A 27,479-nucleotide genomic window follows, 5' to 3' on the forward strand; every position below is an offset into this window, starting at 1 on the left:
ATGTCTGCAGACGGCGCGGCCGGGGGCGACGCTGCCTCCCCTGCCCCTTCTCCGGCCCCGGCGGCGGCGGAGGCTCCCCGGGCTGCAGCGCACGAGGCGGAGGCGGCGGAGGGGCCGGGGGGCCGCGGCTACCGGGCGCTGGTGCTGACGGGCTACGGCGGCTACGAGAAGCTGAAGGTGCAGGCGCGGCAGCTGCCCGGGAAGCAGCCGTGCCCCGCGGCGGGCCAAGTGAGCGTGGAGGTGCGCGCCTGCGGCCTCAACTTCGCCGACCTGCTCGCCCGCCAGGGCCTCTACGACCGCCTGCCCGCCCCGCCCGTCTGCCCCGGCCTCGAGGCCGCCGGCACCGTCCTGGCCACCGGCGAGGGCGTCGCCAGCCCCAAGGTGGGTCTTGCCGGGGCTGGGCTGGGGGTCTGGCCGGCCAGGTTGCATGCCTGGGGCGTCGCTGGGGAGCAGGGCCTTCCTTGCAAGGGCCCCGCTGAAGTGCGGCAGGCAGAAGGCTGGCTGGGGGGGCGCTCCTGTCACCCCTGCCTCTCCTGGGCTGGGGCTCTGCGGAATAGGGTTGCCAATCCCCAGGTGGGGGCAGGGGATCCCCCGGTTTAGAAGCCCTCCCCCCACTTCGGGGTCCTCAGAAAGCGGGGGGGGGGAGGGGAGGGAAATGTCTGCTGGGAACTCCATTATCCCCTATGGAGATTTATTCCCATAGAAAATCATGGAGAATTGATCCATGGGTAACTGGGGCTCGGGGGGGGGGCTGTTTTTTGGGGTAGAGGCACCAAAGTTTCCGTATAGCATCTAGTGCCTCTCCCCAAAATACCCCCCAAGTTTCAAAAAGATTGGACCAGGGGGACAAATTCTATGAGCCCCAAATCCTTCATTATTTGCAATGGAAGGAAGGAATTGAAAAGGTGTGCCGTCCCTTTAAATGTGAGGGCCAGAACTCCCTTTGGAGTTCAGTTGTGCTTGATCTTGGCTCCACCCCTAATGTCTCCTGGCTCCAACCCCAAAGTCCCCAGATATTTCTTGAGTTGGACTTGGCAACCCTACTGCGGAAAGAGGGAAGAAGAGTGCCTGAGGCCCTGTTGCGCCTCCAGATGGAGCAGCACCACAAACTCTGGTTGTCTTCTGAGAGCCAGTTAGGAGCCGCGGACTCTAATCTGAGGAACCAGGTTTGATTCTCCCACATGCAGCTGTTGGGTGACCTTGGACCAGTCACAGTTCTCTCAGAGCTGCTCCTCTCAAGAGCAGTTTATGGCAGAGCTCTCTCAGCTCCACCCACCTCACAGGGTGTCTGTTGTGGGAAGAAGAAGGGAAGGAGATTTTAAGCCCCTCTGAGACTCCAAGTGAAGGCCAGAGTAGAAATCCAGTCTCTCTCTCTCTCCTTTCTCAAGGGGTTTTGTTTGAGGTTTTTGCCCTCAGGGGCACCCACAGGGCTTTCAAGAGATGTTCAGGGTAGGTTGCCTTTGCCTGTTTCTGCATACCAGCCCCAGACTTCCTTGGCGGTCTCCCACTCAAATACTGACCCTGCTTAGCTTTTCAGGTCTGACGAGATCAGGCTTGTCTGAGCTCATTTTAAAATATGGTAATCAGCATACCTGCTGACTCTGTACCTCCGAATAAGCAATGAAGAAAGCACAGGCCTCCCTTCAGAATTATTTTTCCAAGGGTCAGGTGGAATTTGCTGATGGAGAGGTGCTGCAAATTTGAATTGACAATGCCATGCAGGGAGTTTTGGCGTTCTAAGCAAACCATGACTTTGGGCATTGAGAATGAACAGTGAAAAGGGGAACAGTGGAACAGTGGAACGTAGCAAAGCTCGTTCCATCATGGCTGCTATAGAAGAGCAGAGTTAACAGGTGCAGAGATTCTAGAAACCTCTACTGCTAAGCCAGCAAAGGAGGCTCCTCTTGCCATTTGGTGCCCCTCAAAAATCTGATGCCTTAGGTGGTCACTCTGGCTTGCTAGTGCCCCAGTTTTTAAACTGCCAGGTATTCATGATTGGGTTGCATTAAAACCCCCTCCAGGAGTCTGACAATTAGATACAACCAGTTTCTCTATTTCATCTTGACACCAGGTAGTTAGTAGTTGCGTGTTGTTGGACTTGAGCCTTAGAATAGCTCGCCCTGAGCTGAAAGCCCCACAGGATTCTGTTGAAATGGTTCTGTGCTTATTTTTTTTAAATCTTGCTTTTCCAGTAAGTTCAAGGTTACTCATAATCATTAAAATTTACATGCAAAAAACAGTAAATGCTTTTAGCAACTGAATGCAAATACCAACAGGGGGAGGGATGTTTTTAACAGTGTGGGGATTATGAGGAATTTTAAAAATAAAAACCACCACCTTGAACTGAAACCGGAAGCATGTAGGCAACTGGTATAACTGCTCCAGAACTGGTATGTCCAAACTGCAGAGCTGATGCTACCCAGTTGGCAAGATAGATGGCTGCCTATAGTGGCAGAGGTGGTTACTGCAGGCCTCAGACTTTGAACTGAAGAAGGCCTGCTCCTGCCACCTCCGCTGCCCACTCACCTCACCTGGGGCTGGCTGGGGTGGGAGGCGGCAGAGGGCAAGTCTTTCTCCTCACCAGAAGGGAGAGAAAGCTCCCTGAGGTCAGCGGGCTGGGGTGGGCACCAGCGACCTTGTGCTTCTCAGCCAGGAAGGGAGTGCTGCCGAGGCTCTCCCTCGCTGAAAGGGAGGCAGGGCCGGGGGGGGGGGGCGCGGCTCAGCAACAGCAGCAGGAGGAGGAGACCCAAGACTCCTTGGGTCTTCCAGCAAAGCTGAAGAGCCACAGCCCTCCCTCTCCGTCCTTTCCTTGTCTGGGGGCAGCCAGACAAGGGGGACTTGGCGAGTGATGGTGGCACCAAGTGGGGTGGCTTCAAGCACAGGAAGTGCATGCTGGACCCAGTAATCTCGTCCTCCCAGCCCAATGTGTGCTGCTCCTCTGCCAAACCCCTGGAGCACCGAGGCCAGCTCAACTCTGTGCCGCCTGTGAGTGAGAGCACTTCACTGAGGTCCCCCCCGCCCCGCCATGGAGGGTGCCTAGTGAAAGGACTGGCACCACATGTCAGCGTGAGTGGACCAGATCTCTGCCCAAGCAGCCAATGCCCTGACAGCACTCCTATGGCCAGCGGGGCAGGAAAAGACAACTGAGATGGTTACTCCGTTATTGCCTGTTAGAGCACAATGGCCGCCAGCTGATTCCACCCTTTTGTTTTGTTTTATGTTTTATTTTACTGTTTTAACTGTGTAAGATGTTTTAAATTCAATAATTTTATGCTAGATTTTATGTGTTGTGAGCCGCCCTGAGCCACTTCGGTGGGAAGGGCGGGATATAAATGGAAATAAACTTGAAACTTTATTTATTATTTTATTTATCAAATTTATATCCCGCCCTCCCCTGACAGGCTCAGGGCGGCTAACAACAGTTGAAAAATGTTAGCAATTAACAAACATATAATTTTAAAAATAAAATATATTAATAAAACATTTCCATACATATTAAAAGTCCAAGATGGCAAGTTTCTAATTTCCATTATAGTGGTTCAGTGAGATTCTCAGTGCTGCAAGGTAATAGCCGCCTCCCCCTAATCGTTGAAGGCAAGTTTGAATAATTCAGTTTTACAAGCCCTGTGGAACTGTGGCAGGTCCTGCAGGGCCCTGATGCTTTCGGGGAGGGCATTCCACAAAGTGGGGGCTATTACCGAGAAGGCTCTGGTGCTAATGCTGGACAGTCGAGCTTCTTTCGGTCCAGGGATCTTGAGATTTTGAGATCCTGAATGTTGTGCTCTCTGGGGTATGTATAGGGAAAGGTGGTCCAGAAGGTTTCTTACTCTCCAGCATGTCTAACCCAGCCTTAAGCACACAAACACTGCGTTGGAGCCAAATTACTTTTTCTGCTAGTGGAAAGTGCTTCTGTCATTACAACAGAACTTGCCATTTCTTACTGCAGTGCTTTGATCTCCCCAAATATTGCTCCTGGAGGTTGGGATCTTCTAGAATGGCATCAGAAACAAACTGAGGATCTGTAGCAGGGTGATGTAACTGGCAGAAATTACCTTCCCTTTCTGTTAGCAGAAAATTTATTCTAGATAGAACTATAAATGAGTGTCAGAAACTTATCAACAGGAAGCGTACTAAGGAAAATGAGATATATGTTATGTCCACTTGGACACTGCAACTAAATCTCTAGGGAAGGATGCACCACTTATCTTTTCTACGATTCCAAGCATTAATTTTATCCACAGTTTCTTGTTATTTGAAATTTCAACTGATGGCAGAAGAGGTGACATATTATGCAAAAGCAGCAAAAAAACCAACCCAGACTTCCCTGCAAGATCTTTCCCCTAACAAACAAAAGCCATATGATACCTTTTATTAAAACTGACCAAAACAGTGCAAACTTTCATGGTCTTCAGAATTCTTAATCAGGCTGGATGTTAAAAAACAAAAGGAGAGGAAAGGATCTTGCCTCATATTATCTTATGGCTTCTTTGTCATCGGGTGGAACCCTGTCATCACTGCTCAAAATTTTCCAAACAGACCAGGAAAAACCCAGCGGCGAGACTTTTGGCAGCGCTGGTGGAATCAGCTCTTGCACCACAGATCTCGACATTGGCGTCGACGAGCACTTCGATGGCTGCCCCGGCATTGATATGGGTTCCGGCCTCGTTGTCGAGCCAACCAACTCAATCATTCCAGGGAGTCGACCACCCCCACAAGCATGCGGGCTCGACTTCCCATTCGGAACCATCGACCCCAGCCAAGAAGGCCAAAGGGGCCCGGGACTCATGCTCTGCTGAGCCCACGAAGCACAAGGAGAAAAAGAGGCGCCAAGACAGGCAGATCCCTTCTCCGCCACTGAAGGACCCGGCGATTGTTTCGGGGGAGCCTCCGGAGAAAATCCTTGCTTTTCCGATTCGACCAAAGAGCCCCTCAGGTCCGACGGATGTTCCACAGACCTCTCTCTCTGACTCCACCCAGGAGGTTGACCCTATAGAACGGTCGGCAGACTCGAAAGAGGGTAGTGATCCTAGCTCGGCATCGGAAGTAGAGGTTTCGCAGCCAAGGGACCGCTCGACACTGAAGATGCCCTTGATCCAGGCCGAGAGATTCGGGGAGCCTTCGGACCCTTTTAGACATCCTCATCCTCTGCCCAACTGGGACCTGTGACCATGGGCTTACCCGTTTGGTAGCTACCCTTACCATTCTCCATACCCATGGTGCCCTCCTCAGAACCCCTTGGGATTAGCACTCGGAGGCTTCGCACCACTCTAGAGTCTCGGGACACTCTCCACCAGGTCGCCGAGAGGCACCAATGCCGACTTCGACCCCGAGGTTGGTCAGGAAGCTGGCACACGCCAGCAGTCCCGACATCGAGAAAACTTCCTCGACTAGGATTGCCGTTGACGCCCCAGGTTTACCGTCGGCTGAGAGCATATCGTCTTCGCCATTGACCTCCGATGACGATGGGGAAGAGCAATTGGGCCATCAGGAGGGATCGTCCCCAGAATCTAGAATAGCCGAGGACCTTCCAATCTCTCCCTCGGAGGATTTGAAGTCCTATGGGGAACTCATTAAAAGGATGGTGAATTCCTTGTCTTTGCCTCAACCGGTCATTGACGATACAGTCTTTGACATTATGCAGAAGGACACTTCAACAGCGGTAGCCCTTCCCATTACCAAGGTCATCTTGCAAGCCATCAAAGATCCTTGGTCCAAGCCTGCCTCAACCCCTGTCTCATCCAAGCGCATGGATCACATGTATAGGATCCAGGAGCAGGGCGCAGAGTTCCTCTTCAACCATCCACGCCCCAACTCTGTAGTAGTGTCGTCCTCCTCTAAGGCTAAGACGACCCACGCCTCACCTCCAGATAAAGAGGGGAAGAGGATTGATACGTTTGGCAGGCGCTTCTATTCTGTGGGCACTCTGGGTATTAAAATTTCTAATTATTCTGCCTGCATGGCAAGATACCAGTATTCCCTATGAGAGCAGCTTTCACCGCTCCTGGCTTCTCTGCCTGAGGATAAGCGCACTTTGGCCAAGAAGGCTCAGAGGGAGGGAATGCTCCTGGCGAAACAACAGCTGCAGGCTTCCAAACATATGGTGGTCACTGCAGTTAAAACTCTTACCTCGCCTATTACGTTGCGTCGTCACTCTTGGCTTCGGTCCACCGCTCTCCAATTGGATACACTTTTGAGAGTGAAGGTTTATTCAGCTCCACTATGGACCCCGTCCTACAGGAGATGGACAAGAGTATAAAGACGTCTCGTAACTTGGGAGTACCTTCATCTTCCTCTCGCCCTGGCAAGTCTCGCCCATGGTCCAAACAATGGCCTAAGAAGCCCTACCACGCCAAATCCCCTGAGGGTTTGTGGAAGCCACATATGGGATAGCATGAGGCTAAGAGTTCCTTCACTGCAGGAGGGAAAACCAAGTTTTCTTCTTTTTCCTCGCATGTGGGAAAATCTAAGGCTGGCAGGAATCCTAAGCAGGGACTTTGACTTTGGTATCCCCCTTTCTTCCCCCCCCTCCTCGGGACCCACCCGCCTCCACAGTTCCTTGCAAGCCTGGCGTCAGATTACCACCGACAAGTGGGTCTTGTCCATCATACAGGAGGGTTAGGCGATAGAATTTGTTCAGCCCCCTTCGCATCCCAGATTGGTGATCACACACCCTACAGCGCTTTTGCTGGAGGAAGTTCAAAATCTGCTCAGCAAGTGAGCAATAGAACCCATTCCCAATCACCTCAAAGGCCAGGACGGTGGATTTTGTCCGATCATGGACCTGAGGGGCCTGAACGAATTCATCGCTTATCAGAAGTTCAGAATGCTGACTCTACAAAGCATGCTTCCACTCATCAACAAAGGAGATTGGATGGCTACCTTGGACTTGAACGATGCCTACTTCCACATCAGCATCCTCCCCAGTCACAGGAGGTTTCTTCGGTTTGCCATTGGGATGCACCATTTTCAATATCGGGTGCTCCCTTTTGGGCTCTCTACAGCCCCCAGGATCTTCACAAAGATCATGGTTGTTGTGGTGGCTTACCTTCGGCTCCAGGGTATCATCCTTTTCCCCTACATAGACGATTGTTGGTGGTTGCTGTATCCAAGGCTTCTCTCAGAGCGCATCTACAGGTGGTTCTCAGCCTCTTGAATGCACTAGAACTTCTGGTGAATGAGAAGAAATCTCACCTGGTCCCAATGCAAAGAGTTCAGTTTATCGGAGGGATTTTGGACACCACCCAGCATCTGGCGTTTCTTCCAGATTCCTAGACGTTGGATATCATCTCCCTGGTCCCGCTCATTCAGACGGTGAGATGCGCTTCTGTTCTACAGATCCAATATCTCTTGGGTCTCATGGCAGCTACTACCAATGTTCTGCGCTTTGCGAGGCTGAGGATGCGAGTCCTCCAGCTCTGGTTCATCAGGAACTACAATCCGGTGAGAGATCTCCCCTCCAAGATTCTGCAAGTTCCTTCGCTGGTGCTTCAATCTCTGGATTGGTGGAAACTGAAGTCCAATCTTTGTAGAGGAGCTCCCTTTCATCTCTCTCTCCCCTCACGGTAACAACGGATGCCTCGCTGTATGGGTGGGGAGCGCATCTCAGAGATCTCTGCATTGGTGGTCCATGGCCCCCGTCGATGGCGCACCATCATATACATTTTTAGAGCTCATGGCAGTTCATCTGGCCTTGAGGTTGTTTCATGGCAGTTCATCTGACCTTGAGTGGTCAGACCGTAGTTGTGATGTCAGACAACACGACAGCTGTCAGCTATATAAATCACCAAGGGGGGGACTGTGTCCAGAAGGCTGTGTGCTTTGGCAATGCAGCTTTGGGAGACCTGCATAGCTTCGCAGACTTTCATTGTAGCCACCCACCTACCCGGGGAGCTAAATGTTCAAGCGGACTCCCTGAGCAGGGGAGAGGTCTCCCATCATGAATGGGAACTGAACTGGAGATACCTCGAACCTCTGTTCCGGGAGTGGGGTCATCCCAGAATAGACGTGTTTGCCACGGCGAACAATCGGAAGTGTGAACAGTTCTGCTCCAGGGGAGGGACGGACCCAAGATCCCTAGGGGATGGTCTTCTGCTTCCATGGGCGGACAAGTTCCTCTACCTGTTTCCACCCTTGCCTCTTCTCACCAGAGTGCTTCACAAAATGACCCAGGAGCGTCCAGAGTGTATCCTAGTTGCTCCTTGGTGGCCTCGACACACTTGGTTTCCTGTTCTCCTAGCCATGGCAGGGGGGGTCTCACCACAAGTTCCTGTTGGAACCAGACCTCCTTTTGGCTCAAGGCGGCCGCCTGTTTCACCACGACATCCCTCACCTCAAATTGACGACTTGGAGGGTCAACTTCTAGAATTCTCTGACAGAGCGCAACATGTGATGTTGAACAGTAGAAAGCTATCAACTCACGGGAAAGTGGTCCAAGTTCCTGTCCTTTCTACAGAACAAAGGTATCAATGCACGTTCTGCTGGTCTTGAGTTTGTGTTCGAGTTTTTACTTCTTCTTGTTGATGCTGGACTTAATCATTCTTCAGTTCGAGTATATCTCGCTGCCATCTCGGTTCATCACGACCCTGTGGATGGCACTTCGGTTTTTACCCATCAGCATACAAAAAGTTTTTTGAAGGGTCTTCTGCGGCTTCACCCGCCGTCTAAGGTTCCTCCTCCTGCTTGGAATCTGACGCTCATACTGGACCGACTCTCTAGACAGCCTTTTGAACCCTTGGCTACCTGCCCGTTGCATCTTCTAGCCTGGAAGACTGCCTTAGTGGCCGTCACTACGGTCTGGAGGGCAGGTGAGCTCGTGCCTCTGCGATGTGATGCTCCGTACATTTCCTTTCAGGACAATGGGTTGTCCTTGGCCCTGGATATCTCGTTCCTCCCTAAGGTGGTGTCTAGTTTCCACTTTAATTTGGAAGTCTTTTTACCCACTTTTTACCCTTTTCCTTCGGTGGAAGAGAGACGTCTGCATGCCTTGGATGTTAAGAGAGCGTTGTTGTTTTTTTGTGCACCGCACCAAGCCATTCAGGGAGGATCCCAATCTATTTGTCTCCTATGCTGCACCTAGGTTGGGTCTCAAGATCTCCTCACAGAGACTTTCTAAGTGGATCACGGAAGCCATTAAACTTTGTTACGTGTTGGCGAAGCGTCCCTTGCCAGGGCCGCTCCGTGCGCTTTCCACTAGGGCTATGACTATGTCCACAGCGTTCTGGACATAGTACTGGATATATTAGTTTGGACATTAGAAACCATTCTCATTTGCCGAACCCTAACAAAATGTGGCCTTGGATTGCCAGGACTTTGACATTTGACATCCGAAAACCTCCAGGTGTAAGACTGCTATGGTATTGTGGCTCCTACCATCTGGCAAAGTCTCTTCTGCAAGGTCAGAAGGAGAAATGAGGCTGAAACACGAGGGCCAAACTCTCCATCGGCCTGGTTCAGCTGTGGAATCAATCATTCTTCAGTTCCCTTTCGGACATGCCTCTTATGTCAGTCTACTCTTGTCAGGCCTTTATGCAGTGGGCAGTTCTGCGCTCTCCTCTTAGGATCCCTTCAGCTGCTCACAGGCCTGAGGTGTGTGTCCACTTAGGTGTGAGTCCATCAGCTGCTGCTCATATATGATGCCTGAAATGTCAGAAAACGCATTAAAATGCGTGCTACGGTTACAAAGCTACATCCCCCATTTTACAATGAATACCAACAGTTTCTTGCGTGTCAGTACACTTACATAAAAACCTGGAAGAGAAGTTGGTATTGCGCTGGAAACATCATTCTCCGCTATGTGGCCGAGAACTGAGATTGCAAAGATGTTGCGGCAAAATAGAATCAGAGTCCCGTGGGGCACCTTAAAGACTAACAACATGTATTTCAGTAGGAGTTTTCTGGAGTCACACCTCACATCTGGTATGTGGCGGGTGATCAAACTGAAAATTCTGCTGTGTAGGGGAAGATCACAAAGAAGAGAAGAGTTGAGATGTCTGTCAGGTTGGGTTTTTTTAAAACCTTCTCCCTTCCCCTTCAAGGTCCTGTAAAGTTTCTTCCTCTGGGCATAGAAGCTGCCTTATGCCATAGACTGATGCCATGGAGTTCACAGTCCAGAGTGGTCATTTTCTCCAGGGGAACTGATACCCATGTGTGATACCCATGCTGGGGACCAGAAGGGAAGCTTCCTTAGCACTCAGAGGTGCCTTGTCATTTTTCCTCCTGGCCTGTTGCAGGCTTCTTATAAAAGGAACAGGCCCAGGTCATTTTTCCTTCTGGCCTGTTGCAGGCTTCTTATAAAAGGAACAGGCCCAGGTCATTTTTCCTTCTGGCCTGTTGCAGGCTTCTTATAAAAGGAACAGGCCCAGGTCATTTTTCCTTCTGGCCTGTTGCAGGCTTCTTATAAAAGGAACAGGCCCAGCTCGTGTGTCCTGGAACGTGTCAGAATGGCTCCTAACAATGGTCCTGAATGCTAATTATTAAGTTGTATCTGTTCGTTTAACTGAATATTCCCTGTAGTATTTCAGTTTCTTATGAATGACGTTCTTGTATTTTCTTTGCTTATGCGTTATTCATATATCGCTGTTGTATTTTTTTAATTGTAGTATAGATTGATGTGTTTCATGAACAACAGATGTATCTATAAGACTTGTATTTAAGCAACTGTTATGTGTTATATCTAATCTTCTTGAGTAACTAATATGAGACTGCTTCAGGCAAGGGGCCCCAAAGAGGGAAGGAAGTGTGACCATGAAAGAATTGCTTGTTATCATATCTCCCTGGAAACAGAAGACAGCGATGGCTTTGGACTAGAATGTGCTACCTTGGCTTACTCAAAACATTATGGACCTGAGAACTTTAAAAAATATTTTTTGGTGCTGGAATTGCGTGCCCAGAATTCCGGCATGTAAGTCTGGGGCTGTTAGGTTATCTGTCTATATATATATATATTAGTTAAGTTTCATTTTATTTCAGTTCTGGCAAGGAAAGGCTTCCTTGCTCTAAGTGTTTGCTTTGCTGATTTACTTCCATAAAAGCTTCTTCTGCATTCATCCTGAGAAGTTCCTTTGAGTTATATGCAGAGCAAAACCTTACAACATGGAGTGGCTTTATGGTTGCATTTACTCCTTTTCAAACATTTCTGTTGCCTTTCTGCCAGTCTCTCTGTTTTCCTCCTCAGTAATCCACCAAGGTGGGCTATAAATAAGCTTAATAACTTGTCGTGGCATAGTAGGAAGCTCTAGCAATGGGTCGTGGTTGTGGGGATGCTGTTTTAAGAAAAGCAGCTTCATAGGAGTGGGAATTGAAGCCAAGAAGCAGTGGGAGTGTGACCAACTAACTCTTTCCCCAGCTGTTGCTTCCCAGTGCCAATTCCTCCTTCCCCAGGCCCCTTTTCTTGCATGTGTGGGGGGCAGGGGGGGGGGCGAAGACAGTTCTTTCAGGCAGGTAGCGCTGATTCTGCCTTGCACTTCAAAAGGTCAAGTAAGATTTTTTTTCAGTAAGTATCCTTCGCCTCCCACTTACGTGCAGTAGCTGTTACCTGCCCCTGGGACATTTGTAGCTCCTTGGGTTTGCAACTCCAAGTTGGGAAACTGTTTGGAGACTTGGGGGTGAAGGTTTGGGGAGGGAGAGGGCCTCCGCAGGTTATGATGCCACAGAGTTCACAGTCCAGAGTGGTCATTTTCTCCAGGGGAACTGATCTCTTGTAGTCTGGAGATAACTGTCATTTGGGCATATCTCAAGGCAACCATAAATGGAAAATGTAAAGTGTGTATTCTCATTCTCTTCTCTTCCTCTTAAAAATGTCTATGCCTCATGGGCATTATGTGTCTGGAGGGGGGACAATCCTGTTGTCACCCACACACCCAATCTGGTGCCTCCTGGGTATTGTTTCAGTGACTGGGAAGGGTGGAGGCCTTCTGTGCCCAGCAGCCAGCTTCCATCCAGAACTCTGCCCTTCCTATCTAATCACTCCCCGCCCCCTTTCTGTTCAGAGGCAGTTTACAGTTTTCCACTTCAGCAGAGGTGAACCAGCTATACTGATGTCTTCAGTGATTAGCATTTCGTATGTCTCCTGACCCTTGGGAACAGGGCAAATGACAAATTCTGATCATTGACCTAAAAGAGGATGGGGCTTGCTGTCAGCCAGCTAACCAGGTATTTCCAGTCCCTGTGGCGTTCAGCCTTAACCTTCCTGCACACTGTTCCTTCTGGTCTCTGTTTCTGGTTCCATTCCTGACTCTCTCCTTTGCAGCTTGTTGTGCAAAAGTTCGTCATATCACAGAAGACCAATCAGGAGATGGAGGGGGCAGCTTGTATGGATGAATTGCTCACTTTTCTCCTGATTTGCTCCCAGTTCAAAATCCAGCACGAGTGATTTGAACTGCATTTATGAATGTGGTTTTGGTGCATGATGGGTGGGGGAGGTGGAGGTCATGGGGCTGAGGGGAAGGAAAGGGCCTCTAAGAAAGGAGGTGCTGCCTCTGGAGACTTTCCTTTACATTGAAAACTGAGATTCTCTGTACTCTGAACTAGCTATAACAGTGGTCCCCAACCTTTTTGGCACCAGGGACCGGCAGGGTGGGGGAACTGACCTCGCCCCGCCCCGCCTCACCTCCTCCTCCCGTGTCGCCCCCTCCTCCCTCTGTGTTTATTATGATAAGCCAGGGGAAGCGTCTTCCCGGCTCTTTAAAAGCTCACCCCACCCCCCACGAGCGATCCTCTAAACAAGCGGTGTTGCCTTTGCCTCCGGAGGCAAGGGCAGTGTGGCTTGTTCAGTGGTCGCTCACCGCTGCTGCCGGTTTCTCCCGTGGATCAGCTGCTGCCATGGGGGAGGGAGGTGAGCTTCTAAGGAACCGGGAAGGCGCATTCCCTGGCTTAACATAATAAACACAGAGGGAGGAGGGGGCAGCGGGAGGCTGTGGGGCACCGCGGAGGGGCAGCTTGGCTGGCGGCCTGGTTGCTGACGGGCCACGGACCGGTAACGGTCCGGGGCCCGGTGGTTGAGGACCGCTGAGCTATAGTATTCCAGTAAAATGTGGCTAGAGTCTATAGCAGAATGCAAGATGTTTACTTCAGTGTTAGCCTTTTTTAAATGTGTCTCTCACAGTCTGGAAACATCTGGGGGAGGTGGATAATAGAGCTAATGAGCTGGAAGTTATCTCTGCTGACCTGTAACAAAAGTTCTCTTGCAGTGAAGCTACCTGGACTGGCAACCTCACTGGCTCTTACTGGCATCTGTGTGACCTGTCTCACACCACACAACATGAGGAGCCAGAGTGATGGGATGGCTCCCGGTTCTTCCTCCGGGGCATAACGTTCTGTTAACTTCCACCAAAGAAACCACTGATTTGTCACACTGCAGTGGGCAAAAATGTATTAAAATGCTGCAGATTGTAAATGCATTCAGTCTGCCTCAACCTTCTTGGGGGAAAAACTGCAGCAAGAGATTTCTTCATTCAGAGCTCTTTGAGTCTATGCTTAGCCATCTGTGCTTAGAAGTAAACTCCATAGCATTTTCAAGGACTTGTGTAGCTAAGCTTGGAGCCTTGCTTTGTTGCGTATCTTTAACAAATAGTATTCTGGGATTTGAGTCATTGGATGAAGCAGAGTTTGAAAGAGTGAATGACTCACAACACCTATTTATAGTGGAGATGGAATTTGAATATGGGTTTCCCAGCATGCAGCAGCTCACCCACAACCCCACTGCCCTGCTCTGGCCTGGCCAAGCATCTGTACAAAGTATTCATCTGCCAGGAAGTGGGGGAGGAAGGGTTCGTGCAGAAGGCTGCGCTGATTTTCTTTTCCTGATAAACACAGGACTTCCTCTCAGCAAAGGATATGACTTTTTTTTTCTTTCCATGGGGAAGAAGCGGAAGTCTGGATGGAATGCAAGGGGGCTGCATTGTCTCCATGGCCCATCCAGTCCACCTCCCTTTCGTATATAAAAAAAAGGGCGTGTACGGTTTGCCTGTCTCATTGTTGGCTCCATTAATGCGAAACCTGTCACTTAACAGCAGGCAAAATAGTCCATAGTTTTCTGACTTTCTTAGAGAGGATCCTCCTTCCCAGTGGACACTTTGCCAAAAAACCCACCAGAAGATGCATCTTGCAGGAAATTCTGGGAAATTGGTTTGGCTTATTATACTTATGAGGTGGAAAGTCGTTTTGAGCATGGACAGAGTGCTTTCCCCTTGTCAAGCAAGTAAAGCCATGTTGCCCCCACACAGATGGCTTGTGAGATGGTGGCGGTTTCCGTATGGGGACAGGCTTTTGTAGTTTCGCTGTAGCTGCTGCAGCACAGGGTCAGCGTGGGACAGGTTTCCTTTTCCTCTAGTTTCCCTGGTCTGATTACCCTGGCAATATTTGGAACATCGGGAGTCCTGCCAATAGAGCTCAGTCTTCTGCTACCGTGCAAATCCAGGTGCCTCCCTAGACCTGAACTTTCCATTGGCCATCCTTTTAAAGTTGATGTAGGAGGAACCAGTGGGCAAGGCCGGCTCAGTGGACTAACTGCCTGTCCCCCCCCCCCCGCTCTTCTCTACGGCGCCACAATGTGGCACTCCACTCCCCTCCGGTGTGCTCGGAGCAGCGATGCCAGGCTCCTGCTTACCTGCTTCAGCAGGCATCTCTGTAGGGCATACTGTCTGAATAGAGAGCAGGAAGAGGGGAGCGAAGCCCCTTCCTGCTGTCTAAAGAGAACGTGATGCGGGTAAGCAGGAGACTAGTGTCGCTCCTCTGAGCGTGCTGGGGGTGGGGGTGGGGGGCAGTGGGCGGGCCACCTCTCCCCCCACCCGCGCACTCAGAGGAGCGATGCTAATCCTGCTTACCTGTTTCAACTGACATCACATTCTCTTAATAGACAGCAGAAAGAGGCCTTGCTCCCCCTCCCTTCTGGAATAGGAAGGGGGGGGAACAAAACCTCTTCCTGCTCTCTATTCAGACAGTACACTCTACCGAGACGCCTGCCGAAGCGGGTATGTTAAGATAGAGAGCTCACAGGTATAAATAGGCAAATATAGAACACTCTGTGAGGGTTTTTACTAATCCATATAATACCAAAATAATTTTTCCCCACTCCTCCACTTGCAGCTGCTGGCATGGCCTTGGGTCAGCCATAGCTCTGGCAGAGGTTGTCCTTGAAAGGGCAGCTGCTGGGAGAGCCCTCTCAGCCCCACCCTCCTCACAGGGTGTCTGTTGTGGGGGAGGAAGGGAAAGGAGATTGTGAGCCGCTCTGAGACTCTTCGGAGTGGAAGGCGGGGTATAAATCCAATATCATCTTCTTCTTATACTAAACGATATTCAGTGGTATTCCAAAAATTCCCTTCTGCAAAAAAATTGTACAATGTTCTCTCTTTGTTTGCAGAGCTACACAAAGTCCAAGAAATTCCAAAATGGATATGGCTACTTACCAAAACAGGTGTGGCTGCAAGCAGATTGTGCTTCTGTCCTCTTTTTGGAGTTTCCTTCAGGCTGCTCACAAAAGGGGCTGGCATGCCATAAAAAATTAAACAGTATTTTTAAGCAATGCAGTTGCTGCAGAGAACTGCTCATGAGCAAACAAACGTTTGTTGGACAGCGACAGCTGAATGTAGGGAAGTTTCTGCTGCATGTCTGAAAAGGTTGTTGGAAACATTAAACCGCTTTGAGGAAGGTTGCCTCTTTTCATGTGTTTGACTCAAAATGGAATTCCACTTTGGTCAAGAAGGGCCCCTCAGCTCCGGCAGGGATTTCAGGTCTGGCCTTCACCTTGTCAGCCCTTCTAAATGTCTCTTCTCATTCCAGGTAGGTGATAAAGTGATGATACTAGCCAGATCAGGGCTCTGGCAGGAAGTGGTGACCGTTCCAGCCAACCAGACATTTCCTATGCCAGAAGGGATGAGCTTTGAGGAAGCTGCAGCCTTCCTGGTCAATTATATCACGGCCTACATGATCCTCTTCGACTTCGGCAACTTGCGACCAAACCAGAGTGTCCTTGTCCACATGGCGGCAGGTAAGGAGCCCTTCCGTGATGGGGAGACGAAGTCAGACCAGCTTGGATTCCTCCTTGAGTTCTGGAGTATTTCCGTCAGTGCCAACCCTGATTAACTGTCATGGCTCATAGGCTCTGGGAACTGGAAAGGTGCAGGGTTTTGTAAAGAGTTCTTGTCATACCCCCCAAATTCAAATTCCAGGATTCTTGAGGGGATGTTGCCTTTTATGATGCGGTAGAACATGTCCTGAGGATGAGGTCATTAGTGGGCCGAATTAGGCTGGCCTTTAAATTACATGGCTCAGTGAACGTCTGTGCATTCATCGGTCTTCGTCCGTCTACATCAAATTTCCTGTGTTATGAGCCAACAGCACAGCAGTTGCAAGTTTTGATGGTGAATTTTCTGGGCAACAGGGAGAATTTTTTCCTTTAGGCTTGGAGTGGGATGGGAGCCTTCCAGAGCTCTGCATGTTGCACTCTGCTGTTAGTAGTTCCCAGCAGCTCTGGATGTGTCTGCTTATGCGGCCTGCTTTCCCCATCTCAGGTGGGGTGGGAACTGCAGCCGTGCAGCTCTGCCAGACCGTGGAAAACGTCACCATTTTTGGAACGGCTTCTGCCTCCAAGCACGATGCTCTAAGGGAGAATGGAGTCACCCATCCAATCGATTACCGGGCAGCTGATTATGTGGAGGAAGTTCGAAAAATCTCCCCAAAAGGTCAGTATCTGGAGCTTCCTTGACTCTTAGTCTGGGTTTCAGCTGGAATGAGTGAGTGGTTCTGGTGGAGAATTCTCAAGCAAATTTCCAAATCTTAAGTACTGGTTTGCATGACTGCCTCCATTAGGCTTAAATGGCTTAAACAAGTGATGTAACTAGAGACAGGGAATTTTCAGTGGTGGCGCCTCGCATTTCGAATCCCTTCCACCTTGAGGCTGGCCGGCCGCCCCCTTTCTTTCTTCTAGGCACCAGACTCAAACATTTATTTTTACCCAAGCTTTTAACTGAGCAGCTCCATATTTCTGAGCTGGTTTAGGTCTGCCACCCAACAACCAAGGATACTTGATAATTGAAAGGTTTAGAATATGAGTAATTTAATTGAGTAGTCAAGTGGGCGAATTACTAGGACGGTTGCCCTCCTACTGATTTGAGGGATTTTTTTCCTGTGCCCCAAGAGAGGTGGTGCTGCTGGAGAAGATCTTCCAAAAGAATGTAGATAGTTGAACTTGGCCAAGTGAACACATTAAAATTATGCCGTATCTTCAGAGCTTTCAACATGGATCTCAAAATTTTTAAAAACTTAAACAGATCCACTAAAAAATGTCAGGTTTGGCATTTGTATGAAGTTTTGCTTTCTTTCTGTTGGCAATTCTGTTAACTCTGCTTAAAGTGGCAACTTCCTTCCTTTCCTTCCCAGGTGTAGATGTTGTCTTGGACCCCTTGGGGGGCTCAGATACTGCAAAAGGGTTTAATCTCCTGAAACCCATGGGCAAGCTGATCACCTATGGTAAGTAGGTCAAAAAGTCGCCCTGTTTTTCGGCTGCTCATACTTGTATAATCTGTGGAGATCTACACAGAAGCTGGTTCTCCTTTGTCTGGGTTAACTGAATCCTCTGTAACTCCCTCTCGTGATGTGAGAGGGAGGCAAATTCAGGCCTGTAGATACAGTGGGGCCCAGGGGGAACAGGCCCATCCTTTCAAACCTCCCTCCCAAACTGTCTCCTTTGCTCACCACCACTCTGAACAAGTGGTCTCTTTGGAGGAGCAGAGCTTTTGTGACTCCCCAGGTTTCTCTTCCATGGCCAAGCAAAGACAAAACTATATGAAGAAAAATTACAAAATACTGTATTTTTCGGTCCATAGGATGCACCGGACCATAAGACGCAGGTGCCTGGCTGGGAGACAAGCGGCGACTCCCTCCGCCCCCACCGCAAACCCAGCACTTCGCAGGGAGCGATCTCGCCGCTTGTCTCCCAGCCAGGCATGCAGGCGGGGGGGGAAGCACGCCTGGCTGGGAGACAAGCGGCGAGATCGCTCCCTGCGAAGTGCTGGGTTTGCGATGGGGGCGGAGGGAGCGATCTCGCCGCTTGTCTCCCAGCCAGGCACGCAGGCGCGGGGGGAAGCACGCCTGGCTGGGAGACAAGCGGTGAGATTGCTCCCTGCGAAGTGCTGGGTTGGCGATGGGGGCGGAGGGAGCGATCTCGCCGCTTGTCTCCCGGGGGCTGCAAGCCCCTCCCCCCCTCATCTTTTAGTATTCGGACCATAAGATGCACGCACTTTCCCCCCCTTTTTGGGGGGGGGCGAGTGCGTCTTATGGTCCGAAAAATACGGTACTTCCTTTCCTAATGGTGACACCAACGGAGTTGGCGTGTTGTAGCAGAGACAGAACAAAGTTTGAGTCCAGAGATACCTTTAAGAACAGCAAAGTTTAATTCTTGATGGAAGCTGTCATGCGCATGCACATGAAAACTTATGCCCAGATTTAAACTTGGCTGGTCTCAGAGGTGCCACAGGGCTCAAACTTTGTTTTGTTGCTGCAGACCAACACAGCTGCCCACCTGCCAGTGTGTGTCTGGGTATGTGCTAATAACCCTTTGCCCTGAGCTAGGAGCCAGGGTGAGGGGCACGCAGCCCCCTCCCTTGCGGTGCGGCACTTGAGGCAGCACATCAGATGTTAAGACTTTAAGGCTACTGTCTGAAGCAGGGGTATGAGAGAGTAATCTGTCAGGGCAGGGCTGGTTTCCCTGCACATTCCTGGGACACAGTGCTGGGTATAAAATTCCTTGTGCTTCTCTTCGCCAGGCGTAGCCAACTTGCTAACAGGGCAGAGGAAGAACCTGATGGCCATGGCAAAGACCTGGTGGAACCAGTTCAGCATCAACGCTTTGCAGCTGCTCCACCTCAACAAGGCTGTTTGTGGCTACCATATGGGCTACCTGGAAGAGGAAGTGGAGCTCATGAGTGATGTTGTGACCAAGCTAGTTGCCCTATACAGCCAAGGCAAAATCAAGCCCAAGGTGGACTCCGTCTGGCCCTTTGACCAGGTGAGTGTGAAAAAAAAATGGGTCCAGTTTGGATCAGGACCACAGAGTGCAAGGAGGGAGGACTTAATGACTTTTCCCATGTCTTTTTCCTGACCTGAAGTGGCCCAGAGGGGGAGATGTTTGGCACATTGGGTATGTAATGTCCCAACCTTGTGGAAATTCCCCTCTCTCTTCGCCTCCTATGGCTTGCAAGAAGCCAGTGAGTGGCAGAGAGGGCTGAGTTTATCCAGGAAAGATATTACAAGAAGGACCCTAAGCCTTCCCCATGAAAGTTCTTCCCCCACCCTCCAAAACCCTCTTGAGAATGAGAGGGGAGCTGGTGGGCAATGTTCCAACCCCCCCACACACACACACTACTGTTCCCAAAACACCCCGTGGAGTGTGTGTGTGGGAGGGGAGGGGAGGGCAAATGGACTCCAAACCAGGAGAAAGAGGCAGCATGAAAGAGCACTCTGGACAGGGATAGAATAAAGTGAAATCTTGACTCTTTTAGAAAGCGAAACCTTTATTCACAATAGTAATGCTAGTAGGCTACAATGAAGATAACTATGTGTAAGAAAGTTAAAGCTGGGAAAGATTCTAACTGAACCTCACTACAACATTTAGCTGACACCCTATTGTCAGGAGTTACTCCATCTTGTTCCTCTTGTCATGTGTATCCAATTATACAATGCTAGGCTGTATCTCAATGCTATGCTGCACTTGCTATGCCTTTGATATAACTGTAACTTGTTGCTTATTTGGAGGGAGGATGGCATGTCTGGGAATGGGCTAGTTGCTAGGTAACCAAGGCTGGGAGCTGGAAGAGATGCAAACCACGAACTGATACCAAGCACCTGCAATGATGAGAGCTTTGCAAAATCCCTGCGCAAAACCCCCGCTTTTGCTTGGCGCGCTTTGGCTTGAATTATAATGGTCAGGGCAAAGGTTTATAAGTTAGGGGAACTGACAGAGAGGTCAGTTCCAACAACGGGTGTGTATGCCCACATTTGGAGGCTTCAAATGTAAGAGCAGCAGAATTAATAAAGAAATTTTACAAATTGAATCCAAATAACCCCCTGAAAAAGTCTTAGGGGGGGCAGTATGTCAAGCATGCTATTTCTGTGAATTGAATCAATGTATGTATTGGGAGCCATTTCCTCTCTGTATCAAAATTCTTCTCTTTCATAGTTGCATTTCAAAGCTTGCTTCCCCCCCACCTTTTCTCTCCTTCCTTTCTCACCTCTTGATAGAAGATTTAGAATATGCAAGTAACCTTGATGCTGGAAGCAAGGCGCCTCCCCGACTTGTTCCCATCCATACATCTTATCAGAAAGACAGGAATGTCTAGGAACCGGGAGAAGTTGTAGTAACATAATGGTAGTTGATAGTACCCTTTGAACCTTTGTTGCAATTTACATCTGCATGTTATGGTTTGAAGCTATCTTTTCTATTGCCTTTGAAGTAGCCTTTAAGAATCTGTACCGTGTGAAATTTTGTATCACTTCCAAAGTATCACACCTTGGAGCAAGTACTGGATTATCAATAAAACGAGTCTTTGTATCAAATAATTGCTTGGTTATTCGAAATACTGATGCTTGACAGATACTGTCAAAGCTACGGTGCAGTGCAAAACCCGTCACCAACGTGCCTGCCTGTCCCTTGCTCTCATATGGCAGGGAGCTCGGCAGCAGAACTTCCCGCTATGCACTCCTCTCCCTAACAACTGAGTTGTGTGAGGCAGAGTGGAAGCGTTTCTAGGAGGGGGGGACCGCGATTGGGCGCTGGGGAGGGGGCTCACCAGGCTGAGGCGCAAGTGGATTGGTGAGGCAATCGTACCGCTCCCTAAGAATTAAACTTGACTGGTTTTCGGGGGGTCCCCCTGGACTCCAACTTTGTTCTGCTGCTTCAGACCAAGACAGCGACCCACCTGAATATATTTGCATAGTACTTCATAACATGCTGTCCCCCGCCAGTCAGGGCAAGAAGTCCTGATATCTAGATTTAGGTGGGGGCAGAGGAATTTCCCAGTTGTTTATCTGTCCCCTGCCCCTTGATTTCTTACGGGCTTCAGCTAAGCATGGAAAGTCCATATTCAGAGGCAGGATATTTGTATTCAACCACATGGGCATGGAAAGTGTTCCGAGAGTTCCTGCTCCTCTCCCCGCAGCCACCCAGCAGCTATTTTGTCCCCTTCCCTCTCTTCACAGAATGCAAGCGCGTTCCCTGCACCTCCCACGCATATGAGCCTTCCCTATCCATTGCCCCACACAGTGAGAGGACTGGTAGGGAAACAGCCTCAGTAAAGGATCTTGCTGATCTCCTCTTCCTTTCCCCATGGTAGGTGGTGGACGCTATGAAGAGGATGCAGGAGAAGAAGAACATTGGGAAAGTTGTGCTGGTCCCCGAAGCATCCCAGAAGGACGAAAGCAAGAAAGTGGAGAACTAAGCTAGAGGGAACCGTTTTTTTGTTTTAGCTCCCCCCTCCCCCCCCCCGCCCAATGACCCTTTGAGGGAAGTGGGAAATGGACACTGCTGTCAATGGGATAAGTGATGCAGGATTGGCCAACTGGTAGTTACACTCAGAAGATCGCGTTATTTTTTATAAACTACTGGTTGGTTCTGGAAAATTCTCTCCCCTGCATCTCTCCTTCTGCAATTTTAATACTTATGCACAGTTAAGGGGCAACAAGACACTGTTTAAGGGGGGGTGGGGAGAGAGTCAGGTAAAATGCCCCCTTATTTCTGATGGTTTTGTTTTCCCTGTTGCTTGCTCTCTCACACACAGTTTACATTCCACCCTTGGGCACCTTCTCCCTCCCTCCCAACACGCTCCCTTAGCGACTAATGGCTTCATAGCACCTCCAGCTCCCATCATTCCAGCCACCATTGATTGTTTCCATAGAAACGAACCCTGCCACTTCCGAGGGGTACTTATAATGTGCAAAACTTGCCTGATGGTTGCAGTTCAGTCTTGGGACAGGTGAACTGGGAGCTGGGCAAGACGGGGGTGCCTTTGCAGCCTCAAGGCCCACCATGGAGTCAGTAGCATCCCTTGACTGACCTCTCCAGCCCGAAAGTGCCCACAGGTCTAAATGCAACATCTGCCCACATGTGGAGCCATTTTAAAATGCACTTAATTGTCCAGCCATGGGTACTGCTGCTGCTGGCACTTCCAGCCCCCTCACCAACCGACTTTCCCTTGTTTCTCTTGGAGAGACTTGACAACTTGCAGATGCAGCCTTAACCCCAACCAAGAGCCAGCTGGTTGGTGAGAGTGGCCACCTGGTCATCTCCAAGCTAAGCCCTGCTTGGCTTTCTTTTTTGGCCTGCCTCGTGGCACCTGGTGTGATGAGAGGTGGGGCTGATGTTTGGAGGTGGAAACAGGATGCGAAGCCCCCTCAGTTTTGCCTGTCCTTTCTCTGAACCTGGCTGGCTGGAAGGGGTGCTAACCCAGGCCCTCTGGCCACCCTGAGTTTTCTCTTTGGCTGTGTGCATGCTGTGTTTTGTGTTTGGGACCATTTGAGGACTGGCTATCGATTGCCATTGGGTCTGCATTGCTGGTGGGGGAACGTTTGCGATTCTCATGCAGAAGCCATCTCTCCCCCCTGCCCCCCCCCCCCGTCCCTTTGGCGCACAGAAGGCCTCTGCTCTTGCTGTGGGATCCAGAGAACGCAGGCGTGCCAAAGGCTCCTCTGCCATGGCAGCAGCTCTGTGGCACTCCTTCCTGCCCAAGTCATGGCTTCTCTTGGCCCCAACTTAGCTGTTCTTTGCAGACCCAGCCCTTTCCTCCATTCCAATGAATCTTGGAGACCTTCACAGGTCTCCAGCTGCAAAGTTGTACCTGGCCTCAGGATCTCTCCTTGCCTTTGTGATTTCTCCCATATGGCAGAGGCAATATGTCAAGCCTTTCCTTGGGAAGTAGGCAGTGGGGGTTTCTGTGTGTGTTTCCAGCAGCCCTCCCCCACCCCTCTCAAGAAGCCCCCAAAGCGCTCCCTTTAGCAACTTAAAAAGCAGAGGCTGTCTTTAGGCTATGTTTGGCCTTTGAACCCTTAGTTGCTGGTCGTTATTAGAAGAGATGCTCTGTGAGATACCCTTGCCTGCTTTCGGCTGAAGCCTTGCTCACTCCTTAGCGTTGTGTGCAGTTCTAGCACACATCCTTGGCCATCTTGTGTTTGGTTTGTCAAGTTGCCTCACAGAAACTCTGGGAGGGATGGGTGGCTTTGTGATCCTGCTTCTGGCCTTCCCCAAATCCTGCAGAAGGACTCCCCTCTCCAACCTTAGCAGCCGAGCACAGAAGCGGTTGCTATGGCAGATACATTTTTGAAGCATCGTTTGGACTCCTCTCATACGCAGCAAATGAGTCTCATAGCAACTTCAGGGAAGCAGAGAGGGGTCTTTAGTCAGGCCTGTAGCTACGGGGTCTGTGGGGGCCATGCCCCTGACTTCTTGGTGGGGCCCTCCCAACTCAGAACCCCCAACCTGCAGCCTTCCCTCCCCACTGTGCCAGGACCTCCACCACAGTCTCCTCCCGCCCCTGTGATTCACATCTCACAGGACTGGTATGCAGAAAGGCCCTGCTGGTCAACAGGCCCTTTAAATGGCAGGGGGCCCCAGGGCCAGCTTCCCCCCCACTCCAGTTTCCCCACCCCATCCCCTGTGGCCCATGGCTAGTTTGCCTCTTCCTCCGTCAGCCCCTTCCCCTCAGCTTGCCTGCCTCACCTGACCCCTCCCCCCTGTTTCCTCCTTTGTCCGCCTGCCCCGCCTCCTCCCCGTCTGCCAGCTCAGCCCCAGGGAAACCCATCTCTGGAGCGAGAAGACCGCTTCTGCGCTTGCAAGGCACTTTCGGCTGAGTCAGGTGCGGAGGAAAGGGAAGCCCTTGCAAAACTCCTCAAAGGGGCTTTGGAGGTTGCCTGCAGGCTGTAGTGGGGCAGGGGCTCTGTCTCTGAGATAATTGGCAAGCCACTCCCCCTCCCCAGAGTTTGCCTCGGGGCACGGGCAGTGGTGTGGGTGCTCCAACTCGTAGATCATTTGCGAGGGGGGCCCCAAGATTTCGACTGCCTAGGGGCCTCCACGGGGTTTAATCCGACCCTGCCCCATCCCATGCAAAAAAAGTCACCTGAGGATTGCGAGCAAGGCGAGCATGCACCTAGGGCTGGCCCCAGACTGTCCGGCACCCTCGGTGAGGCTAACTTCCGGCGGCCCCCTCCCCCTGCACTGATAACATCACTAGGTCACATGGGAGCATCCAATTCAGCGCCCCAGAAGCCCAGCGCCCTAGGTAATGGCCTAGTAGTGGGGAAGTTTGCACAATATGCCGCTTTGTCTAGTGGCAAGACTGGCCCTCTGTGCACCAAAGGCAACCTTCAAGCTCCCAGTGTGTGCGTTAATTAAATTAACTTTAATTAGACAGTGCCCCCTGCCCAAGGGATTTCAATGCCTCCCAACTTAAAAATTCCTGGCTATGGGCCTGTCTTTGGTCCAGGCAGCTCATTGATCTTCACAAGATCCATCGGAGCAGCATGCGGTCGAGCAATTCCTAGCAAAGCTTTTGCGAAAAGCACTGTTCTTGCATTTTCTTGGGAGTTTCTTGCCATTTCCTGTAGCTGATACTGTAGCAGTTCTGAAGCTGCCCATTTTCACCCGTTGCATCGTTAGGCTTGCACTGTACAGATCACTTAGCCACAGCACTCTCGAACCTGCCTTGTAGTATTCTGAGTAATTTTAAACTAATTCAGAGACCCTTATAGCTGGGTGGGGCTAGACAGCCACCCGCTAGAACCCACCACTCTGGCATATGAAAGGCACCAAGTTCAAATAGTTATCTTTGTTGAAGAGCTCCTAGCTAGCAGGGCTTGGCTTGAAAGACACTCCTCTTGGATCAGCTGGGCAAGATTGTCTGTCTCTGTCTCAAGCCCACCTGGTCCATGCACTTCTGAGGTGGGGGTGGCTGGCTTGCTGCAGATCAGTCTAGCCAGACCGCAAACAGGCCCGTGATAAAAAGTTCTGCTTAGAACAAGCAGCCCCAGTGACTGCCCTCGAGCCTGTGATCCTGCACACCTCATGCTGTCCCTCCTAGCCCCCTTAAGACCAGCTCTCTTTTCCAGCTGCTCCAACTGTTCTGAGGAGCACTGGGTTGCCAAGGCCCAAAATGGTAGTTTTGTCTCTCCGAGGAGTTGGGATTTCCGCAAATCTGCCTTCCCATAAACTGTCAGGTAGATGCACATTCCCCACAGGATCGATCTCTCCTCTGCCGGTCAGATGTGCACCACCAGGAATCCATGTGGGAGATCTGCCTGGCCTTGCTTTGGCCGACTGGCAGTTGCCTGATGCCTTATTCTGGATGGAGGTCCAAAACTTCCTTCAGCCTGGTCATCTGTCTTTCTTCTCAGTACGGCAAGGAGGACCCTTTGCCTTTGGGGTCCTCCTTACTGTCTGCTGTGTTGTATCCCAGGCACCCTCTTCATTGTCCCAGTGCCTTCTTCCCAGCAGAGAATTGACTAGATGTAGTCCAGGAAGCCTGTGCCAAATCTGGTTTATTTAAAAGTTCTCCAAAAGAAATCAGGACAGTATTGAGAAACGCCATGGTTCCAGGTTGCGCTTCTCACGAGTAGTGGGGAAGCCTGCACAGTTTGGCACTTCTTGCCTCGAGTGTGAGAGTCTTTGCACACTCATCTCTCAGGGAAGTTGATCCCTGCAGTTCAAGACCGCAAGAGCCTTTGCTGAGGAAGCTTTCTTGGGTGTTATAACCGGATCTTCTTAACGCATTCTACATTTTTAAGCCAGTGCGTGTTTATGTGCCTCTTTTGAATTACAGATGTGAAGAATGAAAATATCCTTACTGTTGTTTGTTGGGGCCACCTGGGTAGATTTGGCTGTGAATGGCCCTGGCAGTCCAATTTGCTTGCAAGGCCTCCAACAGCCCAGAGGGTCCCCCTCAGCTGGACCAAGCAAAGCAGCCCCCACAGGGTTACGGAACTTCACTTGCCCCATCCTGAATGCATCTCCTGTACTGGGGAAAAGATGCAGCAGCCTCTTTTTCACCTCTGGGCTATTGTGACTTATGAGGAATGCCCCATTTCCTACCTACAGTTTTTCTTGGTCAAGTCATAAGGGGTTGAATTGGTTTCCCAAATACTAAAGGATCTTTTCCTTTCTGCTAGAGGGTTTAAAACAGACATGGTGCTTCTCAACAGATTGTGGGGTGTTTTTTTTTTTTTTATAGAGATACATCAAATCCAAAGCACTATAACTTTGCTCTTTCTTCCCTCATGAACTAACATCTCTTGTTTGGAATTAGATAGTACTCTCTGTGTTCAGTTAATTGATTTGCAGCCTTAGGTGCCTGGCCGCTTGGTCTTAAAACCAGTGCCGTGCGGGAAGAGAAGCTGCTTCCCCACAAAGGCCAAGGGTGCAGAATGTCCCAGCCCCCTGAGCTCTTGAAGGCACCAGCTCAGGTCCAAGAGGCAGGCCAGTTTTGTAACCTTGGGTGCTGTGGAATAGGAGCAGCCTCCCTGACGCAGCCAACAGAACCCATTCACATCAATATGCCTTAAATGACTTTTTACCATGTCCCCAAATTGGATCTCAGTTGCTGAAGCCAAAACTCATTGGAGGGGAGGCGTTTTCAAGAATATCCTCCTCTCTAGTCTCCTTTTGAGAATTCAAATTTATATTCTTCTAATGCATACGAAGTTGTGCTGTTTTTAATTCAGAAGCACAGCTGGGCTGAGAACACTTGGGCATAAACATAACTGTGTTTGTCTTGTTGATAAGTAGTGTTATTCTCAAGCAGACCAACAAAAGGGAGCAATTCAAAATGATGGGCACAGATTTGAAAATGCCCTTGAATGTGGATTTTGGCTTGATTTTCAACCAGCTTTTCTATCTGGACTCTTAAAAGAAATTGCTAGGAAAGGAAGGAACTTTTAATGAAATGTTTGTTCCTTGCCATCAACCTGCTGTTGGCTTTAAAAATAAAAATCCCAAACTCTGAAGCTCATTTTGGATTTTGTTGGGCTTGACAGATAACAATAAGGTATGTTAGGCAATAGTCACTGGGAGGGATGGCGGAGGGTAGAGTGTCCAGTGGATGGAGGAAGAGTGCCCAGGTGAGATGTCTTGTCTGCATGTTTCTTTTTTGTCATGGTGTCCACCTGAGTGAGCTTTGAGGAATGTCCAGACAGGTGGTTCTATAAAAATCTGCTAGAGTTAGGTATGGAACTGCTCTTCTTGTGCTGACGCAAGTGCTGGCAAAGGACGGCTTGGTCCCCTCACACCAAATTCTCACAAGCAACTTCTGCATGTGCCCAGTTCATACCACTTATGTTTGAGAAGAAGCCGGTGCCATCCTGTTGATGTATGCAAGGTCTATAAAAAATTGGAAAGCTTATGTGCCAAGTCTGTTTACACAAGTGAACCACGCATCTGCCTAATGTTACCCTATGCCTTATGTGTTTTTTTGGGTGTTGATTAAAATCATAGCTAAATAAATAAA

At 50.1% G+C, this 27,479-nt stretch overlaps 1 protein-coding gene across 1 annotated transcript; it reads left to right on the top strand.

Annotated features, from left to right (window-relative positions):
- VAT1 (vesicle amine transport 1) lies at positions 1–27,479 on the top strand. Its single transcript, XM_060256044.1, has 6 exons — positions 1–381; positions 15,778–15,985; positions 16,509–16,679; positions 17,377–17,466; positions 18,762–19,003; positions 21,327–27,479. Exons 1-6 carry the CDS (start codon positions 1–3, stop codon positions 21,429–21,431), a joined length of 1,197 nt encoding a protein of 398 aa, XP_060112027.1. The 3' UTR covers positions 21,432–27,479.

This window comes from Heteronotia binoei, chromosome 15 (assembly GCF_032191835.1).
Source record: "Heteronotia binoei isolate CCM8104 ecotype False Entrance Well chromosome 15, APGP_CSIRO_Hbin_v1, whole genome shotgun sequence".
Classification (NCBI taxonomy): domain Eukaryota; kingdom Metazoa; phylum Chordata; class Lepidosauria; order Squamata; family Gekkonidae; genus Heteronotia; species Heteronotia binoei.